Source organism: Scophthalmus maximus, chromosome 14 (genome assembly GCF_022379125.1).
Source record: "Scophthalmus maximus strain ysfricsl-2021 chromosome 14, ASM2237912v1, whole genome shotgun sequence".
In the NCBI taxonomy this organism is placed as follows: Eukaryota; Metazoa; Chordata; class Actinopteri; order Pleuronectiformes; family Scophthalmidae; genus Scophthalmus; species Scophthalmus maximus.
Genome location: NC_061528.1, coordinates 11,500,040 through 11,524,192, shown reverse-complemented (window position 1 = coordinate 11,524,192; position 24,153 = coordinate 11,500,040). Strand labels below are relative to the sequence as shown.

The following is a 24,153-nucleotide window of genomic DNA, read 5'->3' as shown; positions in this document are numbered from 1 at the left end:
TAATTGTTGTGGTTTCCTGCTGTAGTTTACATTCCGGGAGCTAAATAGCGGTATTTTACTGGGAGTCTCTAGCCATGCAGGCAATATTCTGGGTTGCCGGACAGACCAGAGCTGCTATCAGCGCAGGGAGCTGTCGGAGAAAGTGTGTGTCTGGTTTTTTCATGTTTGTGTGTGAGTTTTATGTGAGTTACGGAGTGCAGCCAAGCCTGTCGGACTAAGACACCACCGCCTCTCATCTCTAGTCCCATCTGGAACACGTTAATCCGGCGAGAACTCTGACTCTCTCTCTCTCTCTCTCTGGGTCTCTAGTCTTTTTGCGTTTCGTTTCCTCTCCGCCTGTCTGTCTGACACTCTCTCTCTCTCTCTCCTTCTCTCTCTCTCTCTATCTCTCTCTCTCTCTCTATCTCTCTCTCTCTCTCTCTCTCTTATTCCCCCTGCATCTTCGGTTCATGCTGGCAGGTCCAAGCAGGAAACCCAAATATGTGGAGAGTCCTCGCGTTCCTTCCGATGCCATCGTGTCCGCACTGAGGAAGGTGGCTGACAACAAGGAGTCTTCACACAATGGTGAGTTTCACTTTTAGTACATTTTTGTATTCGTCAGCTTTGGTGGGTTTTTTTGTAGACACCGGGAAAAACTGAATGTGAAACATGTACGTGTTGTCAGCTGGAGTCCACAAACGTGCCTTCATACGTGATATGTCTTGTGTGTTAGAGATTATTATGACATGGATAGGTTTTTAAGGGTCGCACCAATGGCTGTGTTCCTTGCCGCTTATACAAAGAAACAATAGTCTCATGTTTATTTTAAATGTGTGTTTAGATCACAGAAGAGTCAATTTTCCACTGTGTGAGGATACATTGTTGCTGGGATGGTTGTTTTTTTTTCCCAGCGAACGTAATGAGGACAAGATCTTTAACCGCTAACTAACTTTGAGTGTCTATGTGTGTTCTTGTGTCTCCACTAAGACACGTGTCTTAGTGGAGACACTGCTGCCTATGCTGCCTATTCTCTCCCGCGTTGGGAATTGTGTGTTTGTGTGGCTTTGCACTAAATGCCATGTTTTGATTTCTGAAAAAGCAAAGATGGCTCAAATTCCTGCCGTAGGCTAAAGTGGGGTTTTAGGATGCGTTATTTTGAGCAAAGGGCAACGTGGAAAGCGTTCCCTATCAGATTGTACACGGCTCACACATGCTGACAGTACTAACCCAGAAGAGCCCAGTCACTGTTGATGTTACATACCAAGGCACGAGGGTGTGTCTGACATCCAGCTGGCACAGAAAAGTGTCTGGGCTTAGAGCGGGCTACCGGCAGATAGTGGACGCCAGATAAATGTTATCCCACGACAGCTGGTGTACTGGCATTGTTGGTAAGTTTAATGAGTTGTGCTCTCATAAAAAAAAGTTGTAACAGACCTGGTTTGGATTTCTTGGGAGTTTGCATATGGGGATCATCTGCGCAGTTGGGCAAATAACGAGCACGATGTCTTTGTACATAAATGCAAATATATCACAGGTTGCACAAACAACAACTATGTTACAGATCTTCTGACTCGAGACTCAGCATAATCTTTTTCGCAATAGATAGTCTCAAAAGCAGCTAATACACAAAAACTGAGCCATGCTCATAAATTGAATTCTGCATCGTGTTACACCTCTGGTCTCCTCCCATTGATGCAGAGAGCAGTTAGAGATCTGGTCAACTTCTGACTAATGAGAAAGGAACGACTGCAGTCTCTAGAACAGTAGCACCCAGCCCAATTTGGGACATTTTTATGGCTCATAGCTGTTGGTATAAGAGCAAAGGTCTTTCTAATTGTGCAGCTCCAGGCGATTGAAGACATTTCAGTCTTAAACACTGACTCATCTTCCGCATGACTGAAGAAGTAACCTGGTTTTACTGTATGCTGTGTACAGTTACTCAATAAACGTAAGCAGATAAGTCTGGGAAAACTTCCCTCCTCCTTCTCATGGCCGAAGGTAGCAAGTAAAATGAGTTTACTGCTGAGACTTTAGAATCCGACAACTTACCCAAATCATTATGTCCAATTAGGTGCTGTGTAAATTCTTGACAAATGGTGGCTAATTGTAACAGCCCCGCTGTAGTGGGATGAGCTCCGATGCACAGCTGAAAGACATTCCTGCACCACTACACAACTGCCTCTCCGTTTCTCTCTCATATGGGCAATTTCATACATATACGATTTGATATTGTATAGTGTCTGACTTTGACGTCAACGGAATTAATTTGTGTTGCTATGCGTCATAAATTGCATGCGACAACGACGTCTTCATTTGTCAATGATGAGAGCTCCTTTCAGCCTAAACAATGCCAGCTTTTTTCTTCTTTTTTTGGTAACTGCTGAGACGGGACGGGATGGTAGTTTGACATTGCTGCTTTTGAAACAAGGTCAACGTCAGCATGGAATGTTGACACCGTGCCACAAGAATCCGAGTTAGAAAAAATCCATTGGAAGTTTTGCAGCATGAGAACTGTGCGACATTTAGGCCACACGATGTTTTGAAGTCGCGAAGGGGCTTTTTGTTGTTGGGAGTTTTGAACGGTGCCTGTGTTGAATGGTTAAAAACCACGCTTGACATGTATCATCAGATATAAATCCTCAATGAAAACTTAATGTCATTTTAAAGATTTTTTGTGCCGGATTGCGGGCATTCCAGTGCTCTGTGTTGTGGACCACCAGGAATGGCTGTAGGCTAAGAAGGGAACTGTGCATTTGACCTGCAGTCGAGTCACCTCATATAGTGTCACATTGACGCAGGGACAGAGTTTCATGTGCACGTGTGTAAATGCGACGTGTATTTTTATTTTGTCCACAAGCTCATGCTGTTTATTTATTGTGCGTGTGTCTGTGTCAAGCGTGTTTGCAGCAGGCGGTCAACAGTCTCCCTGTCAAAATTGTTTCAGCTGTGGTGCCAGGGTTCTGTTTCTGTCAATCAAGACTGAACCCCATGTCCTCTCCCACAATTATGTCTCTCTTCTGCACCCCCCCATGTTACTACCCCATTGAGACCCAGGCTCAACACTCACTCAGCACCTGTTTCCTAACATACTGAAGATCTTGTCAATGCTTAAACTATCCATTCTATATTTTTTAAGTATTCTGTGGAAACATCTGGCTGTGGTAGTCTGACCATTTATTGTTGCTCCCCGTACAATGTCTGTTACTCATTTGTTAACGGCTTTAGGAGACTGACTCATCCATTTTGCAGTTTGTTTGACGGAATATGAGGGCCAGCCATGGCAGCATGCAGAACTTAACGGACGCAACCTCACGTTGACCCTGAGTGTTCGTACTGTATGTGTGAGCTTTGTGAGTGGGGTCTGATCTTCTTTCCCCAATTCCTGATTGAGAACATCTAATCTAAGTAATCTAATGCATGATCTCTCAGCCACAGCTGGACTCCTGAGCAAGGAATATGTTTTGCAAATGAATGAAACCATCTCTCTTTACACTCTTTGAATTGGCCATTCAGAAAGTGATGCAGATAACGTTGAATTATTCACAATGTCTTGGTGTGGCGCCGTATTGAGAAATTGGAGAAGGAAGGGTGTAAGATTTTCACTGTATAATGAACCCGATAGGTCACTTCTGCATAAAGGAGCTTTGTAAACTGGCTGTACCATTTGCACCATTTATGAACACTCAAGCCAAATTGTATAATCAAGGCCGATTGTTACCAGTTTTTAGAACATATGACAGTATTTTGCAGCCTTCATTCACCGTCTCCATTGAGGAAAGAAAGCAGCAACTTTTGTGTCTGCTTAGATGAATAAGCTGTGATTTTTTTGGGGGGGGACTGTAGCAGAGTTCCAGTCTTTCTCCAAAGCAGATCAGGTTTATTGTTGATTACCTTTTTTAATTAACAGCTGGAGGATGGAATTTAGTTTTTGTTTTTCTTTACTTAATGAAGAAGCATCATTCATCTGTGCTGCCGATCTCTAGAGGATCCTCACAGCACAGTCACTGTGTCACTGCATTAGGAGTCTTTAGTTCTCTTGGTCAAATGGTTAATGAAACGCCATCTGTGTTTACCATTACACCAACAATAATAGCTGCTACACTATGGTGTCAAGCTGAGATGTCAGTCAAACTATGATTATTGTCACTGTGCCATCCCCACCTCCCAAACCTCATTTTACCTGGAGATTCTGTATTGGGGATTCCTGTCTAACCTCAATATGCTGTAGCGTCTCACTGGACACTCCATCTGTGCTCGCAGCAACGGAGGTTTGCGGGTTTTAACGTTGGAATGTGCAATAGGCACTCTACGTGCTTCAGGGGAGCACGTCACCTCGTACCTCTGAACTTAATGGTGAAGCAGGATGCATGTTCTCATTGAGGGTTCATTAAACAGGCTCCACCGTTGTGGTAATGAAACTCCAGCTGCTAATGAGCACCGGCTGGATTGTTTTCTCAGCAGGGAGAGAGCCAGGACAACTCTGTGAAGCCAGTCTTTTCATGCCCCCCCCCCCGACCTTTCCCTCCTATCCATCCTTCTCCCGCTCCTCCTCCTTCCGTCTTCATTCTTCTATCACTGCACCACACAGCTGCTATTTCACACCTGCTCATAAAACTTCCTCAGGCGGTAGATAACAGCATTGTTTTGTTTTTGCCTCCATTTGCTGTACAGTTGCTGCAGTAACAAAGTGGTTCCAGCTACATCCCTGTTTTTTCCATATCTCCGGCATAGTTTTTAGATTTATCAGATTCTGTGTAGAGCAGGCAGGCTGCAAATTTACAGCAGGCAGGCATTTTCAATTTATAACTGCCTCTCATCCAGATAAATGTTATCATTCTACCTTGTGTAATCATTTTACCATGTGTAGTGACAGAGCTGCTGTTGGCCTACTCTGCAGTTTCATCATGCATGCTGCAGATTCATAAATAATCTCAGTTATGAAGTGTTAAACAGAATGATAAAGTTGTATTATGTGACTGGCTCGCCAGAGTTGCTTTCACAAATGAAGTCCTATGGTCATGTGAGGTCCAAACGGATGGGACAGGTTGATAAATGAGGTTAGATAAGATGTGAGTAGTTATCCTGATTAACTATGATCATTGTTTTCCGATGGTATTTAATCCAGTGTGAAATTACAGGAGTTGGGTCAGAATAGACAACATTTTTTCAACCCTTTTTTCCCTCTGTTCCCATCATTTCATTGGTAGAAAGCTTTGCTATAGATATTGTGCGGGCATCAGTGACTTCTCCTTTCATCTAGTCACTATTGTTCTGAGAGGAACTGTAGGATTGTAGTTTGGGATTATAAACCATTGCAGAAATCTGGACCAGTGCTAACTTGTAACAGAGCTTCACTGAAGCAGTGATACGTGAGACATTTTACAGTTGAACAATTAACTTATCAGCACGCCATGGTGGACAACCGCATGTCTAGTTCACACTACACGATTTGAAGCCAGAATCACTTGCTGACACATTTTGGAACTCGCCAACAAAAGCCCCAGATCAGATCCAAATTGGTGTTCGCCAATCACAACAACTCTTAAAAGACGCCAACTCATCACCTCCTCAGACTAGGTTTTTAGTCTAAATATAGTCTTAGGCTAAAGATCTAGACAAATTGTCTCAAGCAAATCTTTGGTTTTTCTGTACTGCAGTGAATTGTTAGTTATTGACTTATACTGATATATATGTGACACGGGAAGAGAGAAAGATGATGCTGACACACACACACACACACACACACACACACAGACAGATAAATGATGTCTGTAGTGTGAAATAAACTGCAGTGCCATGTAGTAGAACAAATGAGCATTAACATGAATCAAGAGCAGATCTAACTGTGAGGGAACGCAGCTCGTCTGGCGTGTCCTCATCCTACCGTCAGTTTATTGTGGAAGACAGGTAGACCACTTGCAGTCAGAAGTGCTTTACTGCTCATATAATTTTAGAAGATTAAACCATAGCAGCCCTCTTTCCGCTTTCCTTTTCTGAAATACACCTTGAGAAAGTGATAAACCCTAGACTGACCTATGTCTGTGCACTTTATAAGACCTTTATTCTTTCTTTGTTGCTGTGCGAGTATATGATCATTGTCAAATTCAGGATCAGGATTTATGATTCACACCACCACGTGAGTTCCGTCTCCGCCAGTGAGTCATGTCAATGGTTGCCTTACTCAACATTCTTCTTTTCTATTTATTGGAACAGACATACAGTCCGGAACACTTGTTTGGCCTCGAGTTCCGTCCTGAATGGGAGACATCCAGCACAATAACATTAAGTTCAATCTGCAATTCTGCAGAATGCACTGCACAGCTTTTACTCTCATAGAATGACCAAACACTGACCATGTTTCAAAGGCAGTCCTTGGGGACATGTTGTCAAATAAATCCAACTTTCCAGTTTCCACAGACCAAGGCTGCATCCATAACACTGCATTTTAGTTTTTAAAACGGCATTATAAAACTAAAACCATTTCCATCCACACAAGCATTTTAGATCCGTACCACTATTAATCCCCGTCCATACTAACACACCGGAAGGTTAGAGAGGTAAACTTATGACCTAAAGATAAATCTGACAGTTGTTTTGAGCAGTTTTAGGTATGAAAATGATGGTTAAAACTAAGTTTAGCTACCAGCATTTGTTTTACATGATCCCTGTCTAATTTGATTCTGTCTGCCTCTCATCTTTGTTGTAGCTGCAACGTATTTCATCGTCATTGCTGTCAACAGATGGTAAAATAGTAAGGAGTGATGAACAGGTGATGATATCATCCATAGAAGAAACTTGTCCCACAATAAACCATTTAGAATGATTTGTGAGTGAGTCACACAGTATACACAGTACACTGAGTTAGGTGGGTTTACGTGGTTTTGAAGATCCAGGGACGAATTGGTCCCGTCAGTGTCCAGTAATAAATAAATAAAGAACTGCTTGATGGATTTACTCCGGTTAACCCACAAACTGTCAACTCGGTCGGACAGTGTGAGAGGCCGAGCAGGAACTGAAACATGTACAAATGTGATATATTTTCCCCCACTATACAGACAAATCTGAAAGAATTGTCACAGTTTGTGATCTTGCCTCATTTATGTTTTCGTGGATCCATAATGTTTGCCTCTCTAGAACCAAAAACTGTACCTCTGAGAGGCAGTCATAATTATAAAACATCCTGTCACTGCACAGTGACCGTTAACGTGTAAGCTACAGACCTGGGATCAATTCTTATCATCTGTCCCCATCTACTTAAACTTAATGAAGCTTGTGACGTGTTGTTGTGTACTTCTGATATCTATCCATGGTTTAATTTAACAACTTTATGTTCATTATGAACATAAATGTCAGTAATGTAGAACTTAATGATCTCACATAAAATTGATTTAGATTATAATCACTTATAATTTATATAGTTTCTGTTGTTAAACAGAATTAATGAAAGAAAATCCAATAAAGATGCCAAAGTAAGGTTATTCCAAAGGACACTGCATTGAACGTGCAGATTTCACACATTGTCAAAGTCGACAGGTGCAGGTATAATGCAGACTCCTACAGGTTGTGGTGGGTGAGAAATGATAATTTAATGAGATTCTCCTTGTTGTGTGAAGACCTAAACACACACGTTTTTATGACTCTGGCTGATTAGACCTGGTCAGGGTGAAATCGGGTGGGATTGAGGTGGAACTTTGCGGTGCCAAAGAAACACACAGATGAACTACCGTATCTATGGTGAATATTTGTTGAACTACTGAAATAAAAGCACAAATTTCTTGAAATGAATGAATAAAAAAACTTCCCTTTCAAAATTAGAAAATAATAACTAATTTTCTTTTTATTTGTCTTTCCTTCTTTTTCAATCATTTGCATATTGTGTGACATTAGTTAATGCTTGTGCTTTTGAGCCATACCTTCTTTCATTTTGGTAATGTGATTTTGAACGTGATTAAACAAATTGGTGGTGTTACCTATCACTAAAACAGTTGTACAATGCGTCTTCACCGAAGCCAAAATCTGTCAAGACGAAAGAGATGTCATTCTTTTTATGTACAAGCTGCCTGGGTTGAGTTCTATTTGTCTGCTTAGTGGTTCCACTCGAGTCGCTGGTTTAGCTTTGAGTAAAAGAAGGGCCGGGCCGGTGGAAACATGTGACTGAACACATAGTATGTATGTAGTAATCTTTAGGGGACAGTTCAAAAACGTCTTAACAGAAATAACAGACATGAGCAAAATTACGTTGGTGAGAGTTTCTAAATGTCAGTTTCGATGCATTTTCGGTTAATGCTCAGCCCTAACCTTCAATCTATCTTTAAAATCATTGTCATTATGTCTTTGCGTTGAGTCACATTCCCTATAAATCTGCGATATTGAATCACTGGGTGTCTTATGCAGCACTGCATTTGCGAAAGAGAAAGGGTAGTGAAACTACAACAGCCATTATGTATGAAGTATGAATTCAATATCTCTTTCTGTACAGACAAACGCTTCACTTTATTCAGCATGAAGCCTTTGGGCCCATTTGATCATCGCCGTGTTTCCTTTCAGGCCTTGAGAAAGTGTCAGTTTCTCCAAAATTAAAGGCAAGTGCTTTTCTAAGAAGTGGTGCAACCGGCTGCCAACATAAAAACATAATTACATCAGAAACCAGGCAACCCAGCGGGCAGACATCAGACGGGTAACGCAAATATTCTGCACAGCCTCAACTTAGAGATTTGTATTTGTCTGCCATTGCTCACAATCCAAGTGTCTTCTCTCACATGCCAGGCATGTGCCGGACCATAATAGCTACTTCTGTTTTGTACAGAAGACTTTGATAAATTGCTGGCATGATTTATTCTCCCTTTACCACATTTCTATTGTAAAAGTAGCATCATCTACCTACACTTAAGCATAAATTTACAAAAGAATTCAGGAATGCGTAATTCAATTATTGGTGAATCAGTTCTCACCTCTGTTGACTGGTTTGATATTATATGCTACCCTTACCAGATCAATTGCCTTCAATCATTGTTACGTCAATATACTGTGTTACATCACCCATAGAAGAAGTTATGTTATTTAGTTTGCCCTCACTGATATGAATGAGATGGACAAAGTTATAGAAACACCTGTCCGTATAACCCAATACGGTTCAACAGCAGCACCAACGACTGCAGCCTCCTAAAGGACCGTGAAGTTCAATCAACCTCCTCTAAAATGATTTGAACACAAACAGAACTGTCATGAATGGAAGATTTATTACAGGACGCCCTGCTGTATTGACAAGTTCTAATCAGTAGGTTGAATTCTTTCTGACTGAGAAATCTTCCGTTGGTTAATGTCAGAGAAGTCGACCGCAGTCGAAACTTCATTTAAAAGCCTCGTTTTGGAAAGTTTGAGGGAAAGATTTCCTAGTTATGCATGAGTAGTCAGGATTGACCCTGAGTATGTCAAAGATGCATGTAAGGGATTAGAAAATTCACTGATTTGCATCTGTGCTGCGACATAAAAGTTCACACGGTGATTGCCCCGTAAACTAGAAAAACAAATATGTGAAGTAGAAATTGCACTGTGATTTTGTGTGTGTGTGTGTGTGTGTGTGTGTCTTTATGCTGACCACAATGAGGCTTAGCAGTACACCTCGCCATTGGACCTTGTTTGTGTTTAATCAGATTTACTGCCAACATTATTAATAACTGTGGAAGAAAGAGGCTAAAGGAGAAAATGGAGGGAAGAAGGAAAAGGTGCTGACAGAGAGCTATATAATTAGCTTTTGTAACTTGGATGTTCTCTCTGTCTCTCTTCCTCCCTCTCGATCTGTTTGTCTGTCAGTCAGATCCTCTATCTTGATTTAATTTACCACCTCTACATCTACATCAGAGAGGATTTTCAGTATCAGCGAAGTTGCACAAAGTGTTTTTATCTATCTGCAGTTAGGGGTGGAGGAGTGGAGGTGGTGGGGTTTTTAGTAGATGCAAAGAGGCAATACACATAATCAGGAAAAATAAAATGAAAAAAGGTTGCAAGTGGTCTCTGCCTTGTTGACAGCACCCCAACCTTGAAATTGCAGCCTAAACCGGTATTAAGGCTTGAAAGTTAAGACCGCAGACAGTCTGAGCTGTGCTGGAAAAAGCTTGTGTCCACTCATTGATATGCAGAGGCTCTATGAGTGAGAGCTGTAAACAACCAGAAAGCACTGGAATTGGCACTCAAGGCATGTTGCAGGACACACACACACACACACACACACACACACACACACACACACACACACACACACACACACACACACAAACAAACAAGTTGGTCTCTCTGTAGTTGCGAGGACCCTCGTTGACACAATGCAGTCCCTGGCCCGTCACTCTTACCTAAACCTTATTAACCCCTTAAGCCCTTTGAAGGTGTGAGGACCGGCCAAAATGCCCTAACAATGATGGTTTCTAACCAAAAATGTGTCATCACGACCACAGAAAGACGTGCACACTCAGTGTCTCTGCTTTCTTAACAATGCTGGACATTCACATGTACTCTTTTAGAACACACACTATAGCCCCCAACACACTCCCTTTTTCCCTCCCCCCCCCCCTCCCCCCTCCCTCTCCCCTGCTCTTCTTTGCTCCCCCTCTCTAGGTCTGCACTACATCAGGAGCAGCTGTGGAGTGCAGCACAGCATTTCAGAGCGCAGACCTGAGGAGGGCAGGGCAGGCAGGCAGTGTGGCCCATGTGTGGGCCATCCAGTGGCGAGAGGGAATCATCCTGCTAACGCTGAGCATTTTCTCCCCTTTCTCTCGCTCTCTCCCCTCCAGAGCTGCAGGCAGAGAAACAGCCAGGCTCCTCCTCCCCTGCCACCCAGGAACTGATGACAAGGCTGGGATTTTTACTGGGAGAAGGGATCCCGGGTACTGCACGCATACCTATGGACGACAAGAATGAAAAGAAGGTATTTCATTTTCTCCCTCCCCTCCAGCTCCCTCCCTCCTCCAACAGCAGCTGTTGCCACTGCTGCAACACACAGATAGAGAGATAGAGGAGAGAGGGAAAGGATGAGAGGAGGAGGGAGTGTAACAGAAGAATGGATTTTTTTGTTGCAGCTTGATTATTTTTTCTCCCACTCTGTTCATTATTTATATGAGGATTTAGGAGGGGACTCTTGGAATTATTTTTTGGCAACAACAAACAACGGTAACTACTAAACTGTTATATTTGAGATGTTAAAGATGTTCTAAACAAACGACATACCAATTGAGAATGGTCTCAAAGTGGTTTGATTTCAGTGCGAGCGCTTCAGTGTGGTGTGTTAGTCTCCCAGTAACTTGAGTGCTGTTCCAGGGGCTCTTGAGTTTGTAACAAGAGTGTCTGAGTCCAGGTCCAGAAATAGTAATGTTAGGTCTGAGCCTCAGTTTGTTTGGCTCCACTAATTAAACTGTGGCTGTATGAAGAGCAGAGCCCAGCACACTACGCTCGCCTCATTCATCTCGTGTCTTAGACTCGTTTTGACACTGAACCGGCAATCCAAGGAATGTGAAAGAGGCTTACAAAGTATTTTATGAACCCCGTTCCCTGTTCATGTTCAGATGTCAAACAAGGAGATGGGCAGTACCGGAGTGTAATGATCTTTTTTGCTCTTGTGTTTATGTGTGTGCATTGAGGTGTGTGTGTAGGATCGGAGGGGGGAGGCACATTATTGTCATCTGCGAACAATTCTCTTTTCCTCCACACTGCTGTTTTACAACATGTTAGCTCAGCGTGCTGTTTTAAGATTTGCCTCACAGTAAATAACTTAATGTCAGTAATAAGTGACATAATCTGTGGGCTGCAGCTTCAGGCTGGAAGTTGCCAGGCAAAAGTTACCTGCATAAAAACAGATTGGACTCAGAAATAGGAAATGTTATATAGTTCATTCTGGCATTCCACAAGTTGTTAACGATGCTGCCAAGCCGCAGCCTCCCGCCTGTTCTGCTGTTTGCATGGCATCGTGCAAACATGTCGACCTTCAGACAGCAACTGTCAGCACATGTTGAATAAGAGCTGATTCTCAATTTTCTCTTTAACTGTTTATGAATTTGCAGAGTCTTACTATTTTGTTTGATTTGATTGAATGAGCTGAGATTTATTCCTGATAAGACGCAAACTATGTCATTTTGGTGACTTTCCTCAAACGGTTTGTAGATTTTGCTATATTATTTATATAAAAAAACAATGTTGTGATACTATGTAAATCACAGAAAAATTTATGTTTAACGAATGTTAATCAATACAAATTCAAAGTAAGTACTGTTCCAGGTGTTTTAAAATAGTAATCTTTTAGTGAAGTATGAGAGGAAGGCCAAAATACAGGATGTTTAGGGATATTTGAGGTCAGATATTGGAGGTCAGAAATAGTTTGCGATGTTTTGCTGAGAGTTTGATTGATGGAGTTTGTTTGAGGCAACACACAGCCTTGTATTAAGTGCTGCCCTTGGGTCCCCTAGGCAGCAAAATATCGACAACAAAGTTGTTTTATTGCGAATGAGGGTTTGTTTAATGTGACCTGGGCTTCTGAAGTAGGTTTTAATTGGGGTATTTTATGTGGAAACCAGAAGGTGTTGACAAAGTGTACCAGCATTACTCTGATTTGACCAAGTTACCATAAAGGAATGGATTGTGGAAGCTTATTATGGGACTTATAGTGAGGTTTGTTGAATTAATAAGTGAGGGAGGAATTGGTCTAAAACTTACCGTCTTTGTGGTGTGTAACAGTTTGAAGGCTTTGGTTCTTCTCTTACTGGGACAATAACAACCGTCTTCAGCTACAGTACATTGTGTGGAATCACAATACAGTTGAAGGAAATGGGGAAACAGGACAAACTAAATTTAATCCTGATTTCTCTGGTTGTCAGTTAGCTTGGACAAAGATTCAGCTGCTCTACGGTTGTCAGACAGGCTCGATGGCACGAGAAAGGTATCCATTGTGTCATAACAAAGTTGAGAGCTCTTCCCTTGTGAAATTCTCTTAAGGCTTATTTTGGCTCCTGCAGATACATCACTGTGTAATTTTCAAGCCCTGCTCCATTTACTTTGGTTTGTGTGTCATGCTCACATGTGAAATGCTTCTTTATTTGTGAGGGGATGTTTCTTTTTTAACGTTGCTTTCACATGATCTAGATCAAATGGGCAATGAAGTTGGATCAAATTCTCATCAATTATCTAAATTTTCCTTCCAAATATAGTTGGAAAATTTGTTTTTGTTGTATTTATGTGAATATGTTGCGAGCTGGTTGTCTAAATTGAGTTGGCTTCATACCTCTTTCATTAATAAGTTTACAAGAGCCCTTTCTTGGTTTGCCTTAACCCTTTTCTCTATCTCCCTTCTTCCCAGTGCTTAGTAACTAGCCAGGGCATAAGCCCCTGCTCCACACTGACCAGCAGCACGACGTCTCCCAGCACCGACAGCCCATGTTCCACGCTCAACAACACAACCGGCCGACCCCCCCTCAGCCGCTCCAGCCCCTGTGGGACCATCACCAGCCCCAGCTCCACACTTGAGAGCAAGGACAGTGGGATCATAGGTGAGGAATTACTCCTTCATCACAACCCAATAGTGACTGGTAGCGACCCATGTCTTTAAAGGTACCCTGCGGTGATGTTGACCGATAGTAGAGCTACGGAGAAATGTTTTTATGAGTTGGTCGCATCCTGAACACACATTAAGAGGCAATCCTGTTGCAGGTTTCACACAGGATCTTTTTTTTAAATTCAAAGTTGAATTCCTTAGCTCACACGTACGGTATTTTCATCCCTTACTACAGTGTTTCCCGTGAAGCTGCTCTACTTCTACTTGGGAATCTCAGAATCGTTAACTCATGCTCACTTTGTAAATTTGGGCAAAATGTTTCACCTGCACGGTGTCAGTCATTCATCATTCGGTTAATCCTCCTGGGACCGAGGAGCAGTTGTGTCAGATTGCAGTCATCCTCTCCCATGTGTCAGTTATTGGGTTTATGTAGCGGTATGAGAGATCGCTGGGGCGACAGTTGCCACAGCTTGAGGTTGTGCTGTATCTCTAGTAATAGCCCTTTAAGACATCTGGGGATTTACACAAGCTGACAGGAAGATGACGTCTGTTCATGTATTAATCCGCCTGACGTTTCTACCCACAAAGCCTCCAATGGCCGTAAAGACGTAAGGATTTTGTTCTGAAAAATGGGGTTTGAATGTTTCCAGTGAGGATTCAATTGCGTATTGTAACCGTACGATCCTGCAGTTATCCTCAGATTAACGTCAGTCATTGCTGATTTGTGGTTATTTAGGTAACTGACTTACATGATTGTTCTGCAGTAGAGAGCAGTACATGCTCATGCCAACACATTTCGATTCCCAATCCCGCCCAGTTGACAGAAGAGTTAATCATTCTGTCCCCCCAGACCAATATCCCCACTCACTGCTTAATAATGTAGGGAAGCTGCAGTATGGCATCTTCCAGCATGTTAAAGTGCTGCCACCCACGTTAGGTTTACACATACAGTCACATAGCAGGTGTTGTAGTTCATTTCACTGTACTTTGCTTGGGTCAAATCAAAACTGGTCAAAACATCCCAACCACCCACCTTAATATCACTGTGCAGGCATGGTCAAGAACAAAGCTATGTTGTGTCCATAAGTCAGATTCAAGCCAGTGATTAATGTTCCCTTTTCTTTAAAGTTCGACTCTGACTTTGATTTCAAAAGCACATTAATTTGACTAAGTACTGTTTTAAAAGCTCTTTGGTGGAATTGTAGGGTCTTAACATTTACAAAACTGCCCCCAGACGAGTTTCTTCCTGATGTTCCTGAGGGAGGACCAATAACAGGCCCATGGCAATGACATTTACCACCCCTTAATGTGGATTTATTTACCAAGGGCTATAATTCAACTGCGACGACACAGTGGTGGTGTGGTTAGCACTGTTGCCTCACATCAAGAAGGTTCTTGGTTTGGACCAACCAACCAGAGCCTTTTGCATGTTCTCCCCCTGTATGCATGGGTTTTCTTCAGGTACTCTGGCTTTATCCCACAGTCCAAAGACCATGCAGGAGGGGGGTATAGATAATGGGTGGATGTATGTATGTATGTAATTCAACCAAATAAAAAATCACTATAACCTGTTCTACACTTTGATTATGATACCATGCTTCTGTCATGAGTAGCTTCGTATTTGGCCGAGGGAACAGCACAGTCGTCACAAGGTCCAGGGGATGTGTTTGATATATTAATCTTAGTGATGATGTTATGTGTTGCTGCATTATGAAATCCAGATTAGTGGTGTGTGATGCAAGCACAGCCAGCTGGACAGAGTCACTCCCAGTCCTCTGACTGTACAAATGTGTCTGTATCCAGCTGTCTGTCATTGTGTAGCTTTGGCCATCAACTCAGCTTTTTTGGATTGAACTAGATGGCTAGGTTGGCCTTGGGGAGGATTAAAGGATTTGTTCTCATGTAACTGCAACACCTGTCTAAACTTGGAAAATACTAAAGGCAATTTTGAACATCAGTAAAGTGGTACAATTTTTTTTAGCTATTTCAGCAACCAGTCACTGTTTGTGATGTTTATTAATCCAATTTCGTATCATTCATCTGAACAAAGACAAAAACAAGGGGCATCAGAAGAGTCAGTGCTCAGGAACAAATTCCTTAGTATAAACACGATACAGTGTTTCCCCAAGGTTTATAGTTGTTTTTTTCTGGGTTAGGGTTAGGTTTCACAAATCACATTAAGTTCAACCACAATCTTTTATACAGGAGCCAGCAGGAATGAGGAAAAATGTGTATAGGGCCAAACAGAATACCCAATCCAATGGTAGGGGAAACACTGCGATATCGCTGTAAATTTAAATCAGCAAGTGAACAGGGTTAATGGTGAACGGGCAATGAGGAGGTAATTCAAAGTTAAAAGTTCAAGTAAGCTCCGTATCTCTGTTAGAAAAATGTTCATAGCACACATACTCTTTCCAACCTCTTTATCCCATCTTACCTCCTCACCTGCTCAAATGCCGATCCCCTGTTCTCATCTCCTCTCAGCCACCATCACTAGCTCCTCAGAGAACGATGACCGCAGTGGCTCCAGCCTGGAGTGGAGTAAGGATGGCAGCTTGAGAGGCAGCACACGCCATGGCCTGGCACAGAGCGTGCGGGCTGACACCTGCTCCCCTGTGGCCGAAGAAGACTCCAACAGTGCCACAGCGACAACAGCCGACACCCCGTCTAGGACAGACCATCAGCAACATCAGCCGAACATATCAGCAGGGGCGTCAGGGCCACCACTGCCTCACTTGCCTGAGGGACCCATTCCTTACCCACCACATACATGTTCTTCCCTTATGATGCCGAGGCCGAACTCTGTAGCAGGTATGAGCCCTGGGTTTTTTGAGGTTTTGACATCTGGATGTCCTATGTGCAGAGGAGAGAATGGAATGGATCTGTGTACCTTTCCTCAGTGACCCCGTGCTTTGATTTAGCATTACACATAACATTTCACTCAACCTTTCTTCTTGCACCCTAGTAACCATTGTTGTGTTGACAAGAAAACCGTGACTTTGTGCCTGGGTGTCCTCCTGAATTGCACTGGCAGTCAGTTCGTGATTGTGATGCTGTGATTTTGACCTTAGGCCGAAAAGCAGGGTGTCATTTGTAGCCCGAGCAAGTGACAGAAGAAGACAGAAAAAAACATGTGTGGATACAGAGGGAAAAGGACGTTAGTGTTTTCCAGAGGAGAGTTTGTGCTTTTCAAAGAGGAACGGGCTATCAAGGCAGAAGTCGAGGATTAGCCAGCTGCTGCGTGTTGTGCCTCGGCCCGGCCCGCCTTGTTGGACCTAAGCACAAGCCACTGTCTGGTTGATCTGTTCTGCATTCTTGCCCTGGATCTTCCCTGTTATGGCTCAGCTCGCCGTATCCATACAGCTGTCACAGTTGTTGATATCCCTCGCTCACCCCCATCTACCCCTGTTCCATTCCAAGGTCTCCCCCTTACTCAGCCTCCCTCTGTTTTTGAAGACATGGATTTTACATATTTTCAAAACTCAACACAAACTGCCGCAGTGATGTCCAAAGGCAATTTGAGACAAAATTATTACTAAGTTGAACAAAAATCAAGTTCTAACTGAATGCTTTACATTATCATATAAGAATTATTTTCAGTTGGGTTAAAGCTTAAGGATCGGCCAAGGATCAATTGAAATGTTGTCTGGAGCTCCACTTACAATAACATGCTCGTTATCTTGTTCCATACCCAGAGGACCATACTGCACATGCTTGCTATTAGGCTGGCTAGACCAATAGAAACATTGTTAGACTTTGCAGACTATCATTTATTTTTTAAGGACGAAAAAGGAGATGAACTGTGTGTCTCACTGCTGGGCAGAACTGGGGGGGGGGGGGTCTTGAAAACATAAGTGGAGTCTGGTCACACCAGTTGGCAAGACAAAAGCTGCGTTTCCACCGCAGGAACTTTCCCCAACTTGGAACATTTGCAGGAACTCCGTTACCCCTTTTCGACCAAAGTGAACCTAGTGCTAGTGCTGGGCTGCTGCTAGTGATGGTTTGGAGCTGATTCAAAGTGCAAACCTTTTAAAAACCAGTTTGCTTTTCCACGGGCTCGGGTGCCATAGAGCCACGTCATTACGTCACTGTATACGTCTCTGATTTCCCAACACTTGCGCTGACTTCAAGCACAATCTTTGTATCTGTTGGAACACAGGCTTTGTCATTGAGGTTCCCTCTTATTTATTCTGGACTTCAGCTGATGACTACGCAGCAAGGAGACAGTTTGTCTCCTCGATGGTCCACTGCTGCTCAGCTTTGGTATCCATAACGTTAGTACTCAATCTTCTCTGCAGAAAATAAGTTGCACAAGCTCACTGTTTCACTGGTCACAACAAAGTTTCGGTTGGTCTTTTTAGTCATGATAATCCCGCCCAGTCGCCCAAAGCCTGTGACATTGGCGGTTCTTTCTCCAACTCTTCGACCAGCGAAGAGTTGGTGCCACTCTGGAACCAGTTTTTCTGGCCGAGAGACAGTTCTTTGGCTGTTGAAACGCCAAGAACCCGTTCGAGATCAGACACTGGCTTCGAACCAGTCCTTGATCTCCATGGTGGAAAAGCAGTATGTGTGTTTCTGCCACAGGGACTATAGGGTCTAAATTATCTTAATCTTTTTAGCCCCCCAAAGAGTCCCTGCTCAGGGGGCAGTACTTGGCAAAAGTACAGGTACCTTTTGGATGGGGGTTGTAGCACTGAAGACGCCTGATTGGTCGAATGCTCAACCATATTTATTTCAGCTGCTCAATATCCACAATAGCTCATAAAATCTGTGTCCTTACTTTAAGTTTAGCATTTCAGGTGTTATAAATTGGAATGTGAAAATTAACCTTGCTGTGCTCTCTTTAACCATAGGTAAGAGAATAAAGATGGAATAGAAATAGAAGCAGAACAAATTGTCTCAGACATAGATCACATGCCACAGCTTATGGTTGTATTTCACACTGTGCACTACTTTTTTCACAAACACTCAGATAGTGTTTCAATCTGTGCCCACATTGTGAACATGAGGTTGTTTAAGGCATTGTGCTGAACATCCCTGTTCCTCGACCATTCTGTTGTGCAGGAGTCTGTACCCTTGTACATCTCGTTATATTCCCCTGAGATAAACCTGAACAGCACAGACGCACACACTATGGCTCATAAAGCCAACAGACAGGGAAGTATTTGAGAATGTGTGTGTTGGTTTTTCATGTGAGCATCAGTGTGATCGTTAGTGAGCGTGCACCCCAAGAGTTTATGGGCTGATGTCATAGTTATGCAGCGTTGCCCTCTAGGGACTTGTGGGAATCACACCTCAGATTTTACGTTGTGTCGACGGCACGGTGAACAGCTTCATTTATGACCCACACCAATCTGTGCTGGTGTCACGGTGTGCCAGGGACAGGGCGTCTCTTCTGTTCATACTCAAGGAAATCGTATTCAATAAAAACTTATAATTATAAAGAAGCAATTACTGGAGCAGAATGGAGCTAAATGGAAGAGCTGTCATTTTGCAAAGCAGTAAAAAAAAAAAAAAATGTGTTCATCATTAACATTCACTCTGTGTGCCCCAACCTCTGTGGCTAATCTTCGTTTCCTGGCTTTGTACACCAGCACAAACTATATACGATATCGAGGCGTCTGCTGTGAATTTGCCAATTTGTTAGTGACATTAAGCAAGGACATAGAGAGCCAACATGAAAAAAACATATATATAGATATAGATATAAATATAATGACTGGATATTTTGTGCTTAGAAATACAGATGCAAAAGTTGAGGTAAAAGCAGATAAATGACTCCCGCTAACTAAAAGTTTGTGTGGAGTCTTCGGCGATTCAGTATTATACTTTATTACTATACCATCATATGTGTCATTTTCCCCAGACTTTGTGGTTGACAGTTTCCATAGTGAACTTTGTTGAAAATAGGCGAGAATGAAACCTTATTGTTTCATTGTTGTCACCTGGCAACCCATACCCCATGTGGTACTGTACCTAGAATAAAGCAAAAAAAAAAGTACATGCAGTGTGATTTCTCCATCATCTAAATGAGACACTGTACCGTCCTGTCATCACTGTACTGTCCTTTTACCAGTCAGACTCTGACACTGGACTAATGAGGTATTCTACAAAAGACAGTAGAGGTAATGACATAAAGACGGAGAGAGTTTGCAACTCAAAGACTTAAAAATCCCTAAAAGCAGCGCAGATTTTGTCCATCTGTCTAATGCCAATCAACTGGTGTGGAGCTGGGCTGCTAGAATCTTAGCTATGCAAGTACAAGGAATGTCTGCATATTAGCGAGAAGTGTCATGTGCACTGCCTTGGTGAACACACGCACTCTCACACTGTGGCCAGCGTCTCCTCATGCTGCAGCCGGGAACCCAAGCAACACTTTGTGGATGCCTGCATGCTCTGTGGCAAGTTACACTAATGTTGGCGCACACCACCTGTCATCGCAGACAGGGCTGAATTCAGACGCCTCCTTAGGAGCATTTTGTAATTGTATCACTAACTGCTTAGTCTTAAGGAGGTGTCATGGCCAACGTTCTTCATAGAAAATATTTTCTGCCATGTCTTCTAAGGTGCCCTTAAAGAAATAGTCACAACAGCAACTCCAACAGGCACCACTGATATTTTTCACCCATTTCAAATCAAATATATCCTGTTCTAAAGGTCACAGCTGACCTCATGTACTGGCTGCGTGGGATACTCGGAGGCAGAAATCAATGTGAATGGCTATTTCCTGGGCTTCTTTGTGATTTCAGAGAACCTTTATGAGAAAAAAATGTTTGGCTTCAATAAGCATGATAGTGCAATGCAGTCCCTTTTCTTCATTCCAGTATTAAAAGCCTGCGGAAACAGTAAAATACTGTCTTAATTATGATTTTGTTTGGTTGGTGGTCTCTGGTTAATTGATATATGGTTCAAGAGCAAATATGGTTTCTTTTCAGTATCCTGCAGTAATGTAAATCACAATTCCATTCGGTTACAATATCATAACCACAAATTAATTGTGCAACTAGAAAGGCGCTTGGGGCCCGGATACTTTCGCCTACAACCTTCAAAAAAATATTTGAATGAAACAAAATCATTTCCCACATGTTAAAACATGTTTCGTAATTTTAGTATCAATGGTGTTGCTGTCACATTTCAGTCTCAATATGCAGCAAGGTAGTTTGATCCGTGGCTCTGGTCTCATTAGTTGCTCTTCTTTATACTTGTGGAATAGGAATTCTATTTTGGGTCACTCTAGTTAAGCGTTTTTCAAAAAGCTTACAGAGTCAAAGGGCTGCATTTGTTGTGGCCGTTGGAATTTCAATGATTTTGAAATCTTAGCTTGAACTGCTTGTGGTTGTGTCGCTCAGACGGGTAGACGGTGAGTTAGGGTCACTGTGGCTGAGGAATGGCGCTACAGCTCCTCTGCGGCGTTTAGCTGTTCAGCAGAGCAGAGAGTCTCAGCCGTGGTGGTACACACTAATTGTATGTGTGTGCTTCAAAGTGCTCTGTTCCTCTGGCACAGCCCGTGCTCTGTGTTACCTTCACTAGTGATAATGGATCCAAGATCCTTGTCAGACTGTGTCTTCACCCGAGTGTCAGGACTGTTGAAAAGCAGATTCTATAGGAGAAACATTGACAAGGTAAGTCAGCTGTGTTTTATGAGGGAGACCTGGTCCGTGTGAATACAAGTCTCTGACTCAGAGATGTCTGCTATGGTCAGAGAGTGATTATCCGAAATTACAAAATCACTTCTCTCAAACTGGTGCAGTACTGCTTCACGAAGATGACTTGTATTTTTAAAAATTCAGTCTGCTTCGGTCTCCCCGTAGTGCTGGAGCAGGAGGGCATGATAGAACTGTTTTAATATGCTGCAAGCTCATGTCTTTTCAGGCAGTTTTGCCTACTGTAACTTTTGCAACTAGTCTAAAGACATGCCTGCACGTCGCCAGTTGGGCTTTGACGTCGTCTGTTAGCCATGGAATTCAGTTCTCCCTCTGGGGCTTTTATGTTGAAATTGATCCATTTAGCCCAGAAATTGAAAGGAAAGTAAAAAAGAAACCAGATGACCCATGCATATCCAGTGGCTCTGGGAAAAGGTCACCATCACATCTTTTAGAATGTCAATTTTCAGAGAATTGTCGGTGCCGCTCTGTAACAGCAGGAGCAAAATTTTAAAAAAACGTTGATGAGATCAATCTGCAGGAGTTTTGAGGGGCCTTTTAAATTCTGCTCAGTGGTGGTGCTCCCATTGACAGATCAGAAGTTACTCAAATACACTGCTAACTGCTCTGCCACAACAGAGCCATTTGTTGAAGTTTGATTAATAGCACCCTACTATCGAGAATTATATAATAGCTGTCCAGGACAGGAGCTGTGTAACTGCTAGGATGGCATGAATGTCCTAATGCCCCAGGTCTTTCTTCCTCCTGGTTATATCTCTCGCCACGGGTGTGACCTGGCCTGCGTTTCATGTTGTGCAAGCAGTTCCTATGTAGAAAATACATTTAAAATCTTATCTTCTTATTGTGCTTCTAAGCTTGTACAGTCAGCATACACTTTAAATCAGTTTAGATTTTGTACTGACTCATATGTTCCCCTCATGATGATTAAACGATGTCGGTGAAAACTTATAATGTAGCGTCATCACCAGATCAAACTTCTAATTAGTCCAGTTGTTCGATTCATACTTACGATACTGGTGACATTTCCATCACCCTCAACTGTCCTTTGTTGTTAGCACTAATTAAGAGGTGTCAGACATGCTATTGCACTAAACTATGGTGGTGTTAACAGGCTGACATTAGAAACTTGGCTGTCGACTCATTTTTTTCCTGTATTTCTTTGGAACAGCTCGTATTATCCATTTGGTTAGATTTTTATTCGGATGTGATCAGCAACAGCTTTGTGTGTGTGTGAGCGCTTTCTATACACTGGGTTTCATCTCTCAGGCAGTTCCTAGACTGTGCACCACTCTCATCAAGTTTCACCATTCAAAAGGTCAGACTATAGATGGTTAAGGTAGATTGATGCTTTAGGACCTGCAGTAAAGGCAGGGTCTTCCAGTCTGCTGTGAATCCTGCAATGGGAAAATCATTTTCAACATTAAAGTGCAGCATTTCAAATCTGACAAAACTCCCAAATAAATAATTATTCTCCACACAAAATCATTTTTCAAATTTAAACTTTTTCAACGTATTCATTTTTTTCGCCTGGACCACTGCATCCCGAGGAATGGTAAAGTTTCCATGGAAACCAGTCAAATTTGCCTGCCAACCACCTAGTTTCCACCTTCCAATTTAAGCAAAACACATTTGAAATTAACAGGTCAGAACAGGGCTGGTCATGTTGAGGCATTTGGAACAGAGAAGTCACTTGCTCAGATTGGGATGGGGAGGTGGTGATAATTGGTCATATCTTTTAACAGTTTGTCCCTGAATTTGATTTTTTTTCTTACACATTTCTTAAATCAAGATTTCTAGGGTCGTTTGTACGTAACACCTTTATGATCTTAGCTCTTACAAAATGTTGTGATTATCCCATCACTCTGTTGTTTGGGCAACTGAATTATACCTTTTTGAGAGAATTTTGAAAACATTCAGACTTAAAAATGTCTTTAAGAGACTCTTACTCACGCTATATCTCCTAAAGGTGACGATGAGCTCCTGCAATTTGATAGGGCAAGGCGGGCAGGCAAGGTGAAGAGAGCACTGATTATATTCATTGTTAAAGCAGAGAAGAGAGTCAAGTCAGGGACATGTGGGTGAGGGGGGTTGTGGGGTGCAGGGGTTGGAGCAGAGGAGCTCAGTCCTTTTCTCTGTTCTGTCATGGCAAACACAGAAGAGAAGGTTTCAAAGGGCAGACCTGCCCGAGGAGAAAAAAGAATCCCATTTTCATCAGAATGCACATTTGTGTGGCTTCAAAGTCACTTCAAGCCCGGTGGAGCTTTCAAGGTATCGTATGTACGTCTTATCAATGCGTGCAGTAGAGATGTTAAAGAATAGGAAGGAATCCAGAGACTGAGGCTAGAAAAAAAAGAAAAGAAGATTTGAGCAGGATTGAAGAGATGTGAAGGCATCCTGTGGGAATTTTTGGCCCTGAAATAACTGTGGATAAGAGCTATGACTTAACAAAAAGAAAATGGTTCAGGATGTATTACCATAGATAAGAATGAAGGAGTGTGTGCATTTAGACTACTTAAACAAGCCAAACTGAGGACTTGCTTCAGCCTTTGTTTATTGGACCACTGGAGGAAAAGGTGTAGAACAATGTTCAGTGACTTTTGCCTCCTCCGCTTCACTCCAAGATTTTAGAGGGGGGAGGAGAAAGATGTCTGATGTTAGTTGTGGGGATTTGCTGCATAGAGTTGATTCACTGTCCATCTTTTCTCTCTCCTCGTCTCCCTCGCCCCTACCTCCCACACCCCCACAGTATCAATGTCACATTCTCACCTTTTTTTTCTCTCCCCTGCATGCCTCTATCTTATCCCTCACCCCACTCCAGCCAAGATCATTTATTAATACGACAGTAGCTGCCCATTACAAACTCTAATCAGCCACTGGAGACAAAATATCTTGCTTTTCCATTTATATTTCCTATAATTCACTCCCTTTTCACCCTCCGCTGCTTCCTTACCAAATTGTGTCTGTGTGTGTTTGTGT

The 24,153-nt window shown here is 42.5% G+C and overlaps 1 protein-coding gene across 2 annotated transcripts in view; it reads left to right on the top strand.

The window, feature by feature from the left end:
• tanc1b (tetratricopeptide repeat, ankyrin repeat and coiled-coil containing 1b) overlaps positions 1-24,153 on the top strand; it is an 89,688-nt gene that overhangs the window by 38,577 nt on the left and 26,958 nt on the right. The window contains exons 4-7 of one of the 2 annotated variants that reach the window (XM_035604815.2): positions 460-564; positions 10,767-10,900; positions 13,319-13,508; positions 15,998-16,324. In XM_035604815.2, the coding sequence (XP_035460708.2) occupies positions 460-564; positions 10,767-10,900; positions 13,319-13,508; positions 15,998-16,324 (756 nt within the window). The remainder of the gene's footprint in view (positions 1-459; positions 565-10,766; positions 10,901-13,318; positions 13,509-15,997; positions 16,325-24,153) is intronic. The other variant, XM_035604816.2, reaches the window with a different exon arrangement.